This window comes from Chinchilla lanigera, unplaced genomic scaffold, assembly GCF_000276665.1.
Source record: "Chinchilla lanigera isolate Chin_1 unplaced genomic scaffold, ChiLan1.0 scaffold00024, whole genome shotgun sequence".
NCBI lineage: Eukaryota > Metazoa > Chordata > Mammalia > Rodentia > Chinchillidae > Chinchilla > Chinchilla lanigera.
The window spans coordinates 11,989,535-12,000,757 of NW_004955425.1; the positions used below are offsets into that span (position 1 = coordinate 11,989,535).

At 36.9% G+C, this 11,223-nt stretch overlaps 1 protein-coding gene across 2 annotated transcripts in view; it reads right to left on the reverse strand.

Moving 5' to 3' along the window:
* The window catches only part of Ipmk (inositol polyphosphate multikinase), a 50,762-nt gene extending 39,686 nt beyond the window's left edge, over positions 1 to 11,076 (reverse strand). The window contains exon 1 of one of the 2 annotated variants that reach the window (XM_013514871.1): positions 10,883 to 11,076. Coding sequence is in view for 1 of the 2 variants with exons in the window: in XM_013514870.1 (XP_013370324.1) it covers positions 7,829 to 7,883 (55 nt within the window). In the remaining variant the exon portion in view is untranslated. Of the gene's footprint in view, positions 1 to 7,828; positions 7,896 to 10,882 lie in introns of those variants that run through there. The other variant, XM_013514870.1, reaches the window with a different exon arrangement.
* Between the last annotated feature and the right edge of the window lie 147 nt (positions 11,077 to 11,223).

Below are 11,223 nucleotides of genomic sequence, written 5' to 3' on the forward strand. Positions count from 1 at the left end.
GGAGAAGCTGGCAAAAAAATTTTCCTATTCTGTAGGTTGTCTCTTCACTCTACTGATGGGTTCTTTTGCTGTTCAACATCTCTGACCATTAAAGAGATGCAAATTCAAACACCTCTAAGATTCTATCTTACTCCAGAAAGAATGCCAATCATTAAGAAATTAAACATTAACAAATGCTGGTGAGGCTATGGTGAAAAAGGAACCCTCCAGCACTGTTGAGGGGAATGTAAACTAGTACAAGCATTGTGGAAATCAGTATGGAGATTTCTCAAAGAACTGAATTAGAAATTCCGTATGACCCAGCTAGCCCCAAAGAGCTTAAATCATCATACCACAGTGATATATGCATAGCAATGTTTGTAGCAGCACAATTTTTAATAGTTAAATCCTGGAAGCAGCCTATATACTGATCAACAGATGACTGGATAAAGAAAATGTGGTATCTATATAAAATGGAATGCTACTCAACTATAAAGAATGACAAATTTGAGACATGTAGGAAAATGTATGCACCTGGAAAATATAATGTTGAGGGAAATAAACCAAACACACAAGCTGAAATACCATACGGTATCTCTCTTTTGAGTGAGGAAAAGTTCAAACAAATGATGAAAGATGGATAGAAGGGGGAAAGGGAATGGATCTCTTGCAATACAGAGGTGACCCAAGAGTGAGGAGTGAGGAGCAAAGGAGGGGAAAGAAGAACATGTCATGTGCAGGAACCTAATAACTCCAATTAATGTAAACATTATGTGCCACAACATGAGCTAAGACAAATAATATCAACAAGAATGAAAAAATGATTTAGGGGAACTGGAGGAAGGAGAAAAGGGCAAGGAGATAAGAAAAAAAAAACCACGCTATAATATATACATGTAAACACTCCCCAAGACAATTACAAACTAGATGAATTGCAAACATGTATAAATAAAATTAAACTTAAAAGATTAGGAATTTTAGCAAAGAGAAACTTCAAGAGTCAAATGGAAACAGCAGAAATAAAAACACATAGTAATAGAGACAAAGAATGCTTTCCAGACCAGGCGTGGTGGGCACACCTGTAATCCCAGCACTCAGGCTGCTGAGGCAGGAAGACTGCATGAGCTCAAGGCAGCTTGGGCCACATACTTAGTATAAGCCAGTCAGAACTATATAGCAAGACGCTGTCTCAAAAAACAAAACAAAACAAAAAAGGTATGCTTTTCAGGTTCTCCTCAGCAGGCTCCACACAGCCACAAAAAGGATCAGAGAATGTGATGTCCGATGAAGAGTGAACAAAAGGGGGCGGGTGGGTGAAAGGATCAGAAGAATGCACCAAAGGTCTGTGGGATAATACCAAATGTGTAAGATAACTAACACACATCATCAGAATCCCAGAAACAAGTGAAGGACACAATCATATTGATTGCAGCATTATTCACAACAGCTAATAGGTGGTAGCAACCCAAATGTCCACAAATGGATGTCTGGGTAAAGAAAATCCAGTATATGCATACAAAGGAATATTACTCAGCCTTTAAAAAGAAGAAAATTGTTATGCTACAAGATGAATGAGTATTGAAGATACTGTTAAGTGAAATAAGCTGGTTACAAAAAGATAAATACTGCATGATTCCAATTTATGTAAAGTAGTTAAACTTTGAAATAGAATGGTGGTTGATAGGGGTTAGATAGAAGGAACAGGGGAGTTGTTCAGTCTACACAGAGTTGTAATTGAAAGACAGGAGTTCCAGAGACCTGTTGCTACTGTACACTTACGCATGGCTCACATGGAAAATTTTACGTTGAGCTTTTAGTGCACACACAGTGCTGTGTAAGTCAGGCGTGGTGCACAGGACTGTTAACTCCAGAGCTCAGAGAGGCTAAGGTCGGATGGAAGCCCGGGCAACTTAGCCAGACACTGTTTCAAACTGAAAAATTTAAAGGGCCCGGGATATAGCTCAGTGGAAGAACAGTCTAGGTTATTTTTATTTCCTTCTCTTTCTAAAATTTTTTTCTGTTAGGGACACAGCTCAATGGCACAGCAGCTACCTGACAAACACAAAGTCCCAAGTTCAATTCCTGGTGTCCAAAAGAACAATTTTTTTTTCAAGTAACTGTTATGATAAACATATACTTTTACTAGAAATAAAATTGTAAAGGCCAGGCAAGGTGGTGTATGCCTGTAATCCAGCAGTTCAAGAAAAGGAATGTTATCATAGATAAGGAAAAATTTAACACACAAAATTTAAAAATATATATATATATATATATCTCTAGTAATAGAATTTCAAAATACATGAAGTAAAAATTGACAGAACTGAAAGGATAAATAATTCCACAAAGGATAAGACCACAATATCTTTCTCAGTATTTAATAAAACAAGTAGAGAGATGATTAGTAAAGATATACAAAACTTGAATAGTATCAAACAACTGGACCTCTATAATACTTAAAATATTACATCCACAGAATACTACCTATAGGTCTGCATGTATACTTCCAGCAACCCAGGAGGCTGAGGTGAGAAGATCACATGAGCCCTTGTGTTGGAGGTCAGCTTGACAACACACCAAGCTTTCATCTCCAAAAATAAATAAATAAATGATAAAAATTTAAAAAAAACTACATTCAACAGAATATATATTCTCTTCAAGTATAAATGGAGTTTTTACCAAGACTATATGCTAGACCATAACACAAGTCAAAAACCTAAAAGGGCTGGAATCATACAAAGAATATTCTGATTGGAAAGGAAATGAGAGCAGTAGAAGAAATATCGAATAACTTGAAGGTAAACAAAATACTTCTAATTATGCATGCTCAAAATTCAGGAGGAAAATTAGAAAGTAGTTTCAATTAAATGATAATGAAAACCCAACACATCAAAATTTGTAGGATGCACTTAAAGAAATGTGAAATTCTAAGCATTTGTATTAGAAAAGAAAAAAGATTTCAATTTAAGATGCAAGAAAAAACCTACTAACTTTAAATTAGTAGAAAGACATGAGCAACATCAATGGACAATGGTGAAAACTCAATGAACTCAAAAGATATTTATTAGGATCAATAAAACTTATAAACCCCTACATAGATAGATCAAAGAGAAAAAAAAAAGACAAGTCCTACAAACATTAAAAGGATAACAGAATTAATGAATTTGATATTGATAAATGCAACAACTCAGATGAAATGAACAAACTCCTTTAGCCACAATTAGATAAAGTGACACCAATAAATCTGAATTGCTACGTCTATGAAAACTAATTTTTTTTTTTTTTTTTTTTGGTTTTTCTCCTGTACCGGAACCGAACTCACGACCTTGCGCTTATGAAAACTAATTATAATTAAGAACCCCCAAGACAAACACGGATCCAAATGGTTTTGTGAATAATATCAAACTAAACAATATTAAACAAAAAATAAACAATCTTACCAGATTCACCAGAAAATATGAAAGTATCAAATCCAAAACTCTTTCAGAAAGCCAAAATAATTATAACTTTTTAAAAGTCCAACAAAGACCAAAAAAAAAATTACAGACCATGATCTCGAATGAACATAGTCACAAATGTTTTTAACAAGACACTAGTAAATCTATTTTTGTCTTTTTTTTTTTTTTGAGACAGGGTCTCACTATGCAGTTCAGGCTGGCCTCGAACTCACAGCAATCTTCCTGCCTAAGCCTCCTGAGTGCTTGGATTACACACACACAATATCCAGCCTCAAAACACTAGTAAATCTAATAATTTATCATGCCCATGTGGATTCAATTCCAGGAATACAAAATTGGTTTAAATAATTCAAAGTGAATAAATATGGTACTAATATTTCGAGGAGACAAGAGTTCTCAATGAGGAAGAAGGCAGACACAAACAGAAAATGAGGAAAAACAAAAACTATGTGGTGCTAGATAAAAGTTACAAGTTTGGAGAGGTAGGCACGTAGCTCAGTGGTGGAGAGTTTGTCTAACATGTAGAAGGTCAGAGTTCAAACCCTAGCACTGCAAGTAGGTAAATATTAGGTATGGGACTGTGGGTATAGCTCAATGGCAAAGAGCATGCTTAGCACATGGGAAGCTCTGAATTCAATCCCCAAAACACATGCATGCGCGCACACACACACTGCTAAATTACAGGCATGAGGATAAACTCAAATTGTTAAGAAAAAGAAATTATGTATTTCTTAATCCAGTCACTGAACTGACAAATAGAATCACATGCAAGAAGCAATGTCCATACCTGGTATCCAGATCATGATCTATAAACACCATTCATTCACAAAAGAACTAGTTTCCTTGAAGAAAAATGGCTCACTCAAAGAGGGAAAGCACAAAATTACATGAAACATGCTCAATGCCAGAAAGTGAAAAAATGCTGTAAAAGAAAAAAATGTGAAATATAAAAAAGACACAGGTGCCAACCTGAAGAAGCTGTCGCTGTCCTAATTGAGACATTAGCATTAAAAGCAGCAGCAATAATAACAGGTAACTTTTTAAAAAATGGATATTTGTTTAAGTTTGAAAAAAATCAACTAACATATCCTAAATAAAGACTGAGGGCTGGGGATGTAGCTCAGTGACACAGCACCTGCCTGGCAAGTGCAAGGTCGTGAGTTCAGTTCCCTGTCCAAAAAAAAAGAAAATACCCAATAAAGACTGAAGCAGCTGGGTGAGGTGGTGCATGCCTGATATCCCAGCACTCAGGAGGCTGAGGCAGGAAGATCGCTGCAAGTTCAAAACCAGCTTGGGCTACAAAGTGAGCTCAAGGCCAGCCGGAACTGCATAGTGAGACCCTGTCTCAAAAAGACAAAAAACAAAACAAAAAAAACAAACACAAAAACAAAACAGAAAAGACTGAGGGAAATTCAGCCTTAATGCAGAATGCCAACTAACTAAAGCAACAGAATTACAGTATATTCTGGCTTTCAACTATCACAGAACTGAATTTGTCAACTACTGCATTAGCAATGGATGCTTAACCCCAGCTGTGAAGTATGATGAGGAACAAGAGAGTAACAATCTCAAGAGTCCTCCAAAGTTACTAATTACAACAGCGAAAGTGGTAACTTTACAGTAGAAAAAACCTGGCAGTCAGCATTTAACCACTGTGATCAAAGTTACATCAACAATAATTTAATTGACATCCCATGCCTTGTGACAGGATGCTTTGAGAACATTCCATAACTCAGTATTCTTACCAAAAATGCATTACCTGAATCTAACCAGGATGAAACAATAAGACAAACAAAATCAAAGGAGCACGTGCTCCTTTGATTCTACTAAAATTCTAAAATGTCACGTGCCTGAAACTCTTCATTTGCATGGTTTAAAAGATAAAGACAAAATAATTGCTCCAAAAGGCAACTAATCATAACAGCTCAGTGCAATGTTTGAAGCTAGAAGTGGAAATACACTGTTATAAAGAATATTAAATTATTTCTTGGCCTTTTAGCTAAAATCATGTTATACTTCTTCCAACATTTTTGCCAACAATGGCAAAACCCAAATATTATATACTGAATTTGATCATTTTACCATGGTTAGGTCGAAAATAGTTCTATTTTTAGGAGATACACAACTATGGACAGCAAAAGGGTCATGATGTCTGTAATTTATTCTTAAAAGATTCTATAACATCATCATCATCTACCAAAAGTAAAGAAGTAAATGGCAAAATGCTAGTAAGAGGTAAATCCAGATTAATGCTGTGTCTCAATTCATTGTATTACTCTGGCAACATCTTTCCAAATTTGGTAAAAAGTTCTTTAAAAAGGCAGTACAATTTACAGAATCATTAGATACTTAGAGGAGAGCTAGCAATCTCTACACTGAACACCGTAACAACAGGAGAAAAAAACTGTAACAAATAGAAAAATTGAAGAAAGACAGAGAGCTGTGAGATATTCAAGTGCTAAAAGGCTCAAGGTTTGAAGAGGTTAACTCTCACCAACACAAGCTACACACTCAACACCACGAACAAAACCTCATCAGGCTTCTTGGAAACATGAGAAGGAGCTTTAAAAACTTACAGGGAGCTTAATTAAGCCCAGCACTCAGGAGGCTGAGGCAGGAGAATGGATCATTGCAAGTTCAAGACCAGCCTGGGCTACAAAGTGAGCTCAAGGCCAGCCTGAACTGCACAGTGAGACACTGTCTCAAAAAGACCAAAAAAAAAAAAAAAAAAAATTATGGAAATGCAAAGGGCCAGAAAAAGTCAAGACAGTCTTCAAAAAAAAGTAGGATGTGATGCTTACTCTACTGCTGATCAAGACTTACAGGAAAATGAATCAAGACAATGAGGTATTATCACTAGGATAAATAAATAAATGAAAATAAATAGAAAGGTCAAAAGCAAATCCAGGAAGCTGACTGAATAAACAGTGGTACATATGCATAATGGAGCACAGCTGAGCTACAAAAACAGAACATGCAGGAACTCTATGAACTAATACATATTGATTTCTAGGATATACTGTTAAGTTTTAAAAATAAAGTAGAAAACTATACATAGCATACTTCCTCTTATGTCAGAAAGATGAGGAAATAAAACTATATACTGGCTTATTTGTGAAAAGGAAAAAAGGGTTGAATCACAAACAATAAAAGTGAGTTACCTGCAAGGGGTACTGAGGAACGGGGTATGCCAGTAAGGAAATGATACTTGTTACCAGGCACGGTGGTGCACACCTGTAATCCCAGCTGGAGGCTGAGGCTGGAGGACTGTGAGTTCAAGATCAGCCAGCACTACATAGCAAGACCCTGTCTCAAACTCCCACCCCAAAAAAGTGATACTTGTGATTATACTTTTCCGTAAAGTTTTGACTTTTGGAAGCCTGTTAATTTGTAAGCATTCAAATATGTAATTAAACAAAAATGAAAAAAAGGGAACTGAATTTAAACAGAAATAAATGAGCAGAAATATTTCAAGTAAAAATATTGCTATAAATGGTGGTGGTATAACCCAAAGAACTTCTGAACAATGTGCTTCCAAGCACATTTGTGCTTTCCAAGCACATTTCCTCAGAATAAGGAAATCTCATTTTGAATTCTTTATTTTAGGTTTGTTTTCTCTAGAATTATGGCTGTAAAAATTGCGAAAATTATAGGATTGAGCAAAACAGTAAACACACTGATAACAAGGAGTCTGGCTTCTCACTGTGGAGGAAGGGAAAAAAATCGATAATCCAGTAAGCAAAGGAGAGACTCCAGTTGAAATGAAACTGTAAGCATGAAAGTGATTTCTAAAGTATTTATATATGCATTTAATTACTGCCACTGAAAACACCTGGCAGCATTGATACCCTAGTAGCTATGACCACACATGGCACCCAGATCCTAGCTTTTGAAAGATACCATTTCCCACTAAAAAGGAACCAGAGTTCCTTAGACAAATGGCTGACTCAACAGCTGGGGAGGGGAAGAGATGAGTTTAAAATAACTTCTTGTGATGGAAAGGAAGAGCTACCTATGGGCAAATACAGGACATGCTGAGTAGCAAGAAAGTTTTATAATAGGTTCTGACACATGTAATAAAATAGGAATCCATGCATCCAAACTGATAAGAACGTAACAAGCACAGGAATGAAAGGAGAGCTGTTTCTTACAGCAAGAATCATCAACAGGATATCTAGAGGTAAGTTTGCCAAATCTAGAGGAGAAGTTTGATGAGAATCTGAACATCTTCATGATCTTCAAGTACCTCCCCACAGATAGTTTATTAGTTGTGAGGGAAAACAAATATTAACTATGTAATGAATAAACCAGACCACACTTGGACCAGATGATCAAAATTAACCACTAACAAGGGTCACATAGACACTGTGGGCTTCTCATGCTTTAAAAGATACCTTTCTGTGGTGTCCCCCGCAAGAAACACATCATCTGAATCTCATAAGGAACCATCAGAAAGTCAAAGTGAAGAACATTTTTTAAAGTTAGTAGCGTTTATTCTTCAAAATGGCAATATCGTAAGAGAGAGGGGCTGACAGTGTATTACAAATTAAAGGCATTTAGGAGACATAACTAACGGCCACCAATGATGTGAACTGGATTCTCTTCTGAGAAGAGCAAATGTAGCAGAAGACATCATATGATCAGCTGAGAATATGAGCCGCAGATTAAAGTTCTGTATCACTGTCACATTTCTCATGCATATACTATGGCTGCAGAAGAGAACACCTCTGCTCCTACGAAACATACGCTGAATATGATTGTATATGTGACAGGACGTATGCAACCTACTCACACACAGTTCAGGAAAAATGTGCACAGATTAAAAAAATAGTAAAACAAATTTGGCAAAACATTAAGTTCTCTCTATGGCCCTCGCAACTTTTCTGAAGTCAATTAATTTCAATAAGGATAATCCAGTAAGACAAAATAATTGTAGGTCTTCTCCACATACCACTTTCAGTTTCTGCTAATTTTAGTCAGTTTTGGGAGCTTAAATGGATAGCTACTACACTTTTGTGAAACCTACAGAAATAAATAAACGTTGTGGATAGTATGCTACAACACACAAGAAAGTTTAACACATTATTTATAACAGAAAACAATGGTGAGAAATCTAAAAATCTCCCACTGAAGGAAGTTAAGCCAATTTTGATACATCACTCTGTAGACATACCAGTTTTTTTTTAAAGTTTACTACAGTTTCCAACTTACTCAACGGCTCTGCTTAACAATGGTTTGACTTTTTGATGGTGCCAAAGCAACAGGCACACAGTAGAAATCTACAAATTTTGAATATTTCATCTTTTCCCAGACTGAGGACATTCAGCTTAACACTTCTGCCACGCCAGGCCATGGAGGCAAACCCAACTCCCACGCAGCCACTAGGACCACAGGCTAACACCAGTGTACTATATTGTTGCGCTGTTTATAGTAGGCTAAGAGTTTTGTTTTGTTTTAGGTTAGGAATATTAAAGGCATTTTCAATTTACAATAGTTTTATCATGATGTAAGCGTATCATAAGCACCTATAATTCATTTTAAAAAAGCTTTGTACTATCCTATACAACAGATTGAAAAAGTTGCTGATGTATCTATCTGTATGAAAAATCACAATTGTTTTAATGTGTTCACGTGCCCAGAAACAAAAGCCTAAGAGGAAACTGTTACCAGTGACTGACCCTGGGAGAAAGAAAACAGGGAAAAGGCATATTTAAATGGAATCATTTTCCTAAAATACCATGTAGTATTTCCAAAATCGAAAACTGTATTCTTAAAACTAAGACTTAAATGTACTTCGATGAATTATGACTTCACTGGAGAACATAAAATATCACTCTGATATCAGAAATGCTAATATTCCCTGGTTACTTAGCTGAAACAAAATGTATTTTTCTGCTGAAGCATCTCTGTTCTATCAAGTGTCAGGTCTTTCTTTTCTTTCTTTTTTTTTTTTTCTTTTCGTGCTACTGGAGATTAAATTCAGCACCTTTTCACTGAGCATTAAGTCACTAAGATGCCAGGCTTGGCTCGAACCCGTGATCTTCCTGCCTCAGCCTCTCAGAGTGTTGTGACTAACAAAACCAATCCTTTTATGGAGATGGGTACGATATCAACTCTAAATTGAAAGACACTGCTTACTTAGTAGCAGTAATAAAAATGTGAAAAAAATCCACACAATGGCTTTAACAAAGTGCACTCTGAATCACTTTAGTTGACAAACCAAAGTATGAGCTAAACAACGTACTTTAAACTGTAAATGTTTATGACAGTGGAGACAAACTGCTGAACTTTGAACTGCTAACCATTCTGCTATGCATTTTATGAATAGGATAGATTATCAGCATTCAGGTGTCTTTTTACAGGACTAACAATACATGCATAATTGTGTAAATATCTGAGAATCTAAAGGAACAAATATTTATTAGACTGAAGCACTGTACTGTGGAGATGTAAAACAGTCCTTTGTCAAAAAAACTTTATGAAATTGAAAACAAGGTTTATTTTTCTATTAAATATAATAAAATTACGGGCTTTTTCTCTGAAATCTAAATGACTCCTCTGAACTAGGCAATTTGGGTAACACATAAACCACCACTCTGTATTGTACTTTTAAGTTAAATTCAGGGTACAGCTCTAATTAATAAACGATCACTCTGAACAGGACCATTATGACATACTTTGATAAGAACGGTTATACTCAAGTGACAATTACCACAGAAATTGCTTTTATTTATTTTGGTTTATTCTCCTTAGCACATAGGTCAATCTCTACACTATTAGGAACATTATTATTACAATTGATTAATATATATCAATAAGCTTGCCTTTATTAACAGTGACTTCATGAGCATTTCCAAACTCACTCCTATGTACGACACAAAAGAGGAAATGTCTATGACAACTACTCTGGCTATGTATGGTGTTTCTTAATTCAGGGTACTAAAAGACTGTCAATTTTCACTCTTTCAACATTTCCTAGCTGTGCCCGAGTCTCAGTCTGCGTACTTTCAGCGAGCGCAATCGGTGGAAAATATAGCAATTCAAGGAAAACCCAGTCACGCACAGTAGCTGCTGTGGCTCTAGGCTCGTGACTTAAACCAGCTTTGGCCTTCGTTACCGTCTCTAAAAATGTCAGGACTTCCTTAGCAGCCTAAACCTGAATCATTTTACCAGTAAAAGCCAAATCGTCCACAGAGGCTGATCCGGGTCAGAGATCTACAGTACCCACATACTCCTCCATCAGATTCTGCATGCAATCGCGGCCAAGGAACGCAGAATAAACGAGCGGAATTACAACTCCTAAACGGAGGCCCTGTATTGTGCTTGAAAAGTCACGAACTCAGAATGTCTTACAAAGGCCCTGAAGACAGTCTCATACAGATAAACAGGGAAGAACGGGTGTTTTATCTGTGTAACACTCTAGTACAACAGCAGGGTGTGTTTCTTACCCAGGATCCGAGGTTCCACACTCCTGAACACCACGCCTCCCAGAGAAACGCAGGAGACACCAGAAATCCTCCACTCGGGGCAGGGAGATCGGAGAGACCCAGACACCCCCGCCCAAGCCTCGTTTTTCTTCCCCTGCAGCCGCGCAGCTGCGCCCCGCGAAGAACCCCACTTAGAATCCTCTGTGCTTCATTCCTCGCTTTTGCAAAAGCCGCCCGCCTATAATAAACAGGCTCGCGCTCCGGGAGAACGTACTTCCCGTCCAGTCAAAATAAAGTTCCTTATTTTTGTAAAGCAGGCGGCTCCAATCAACAGCGACCCTCGCGGGGAGCCGGCACGCCTC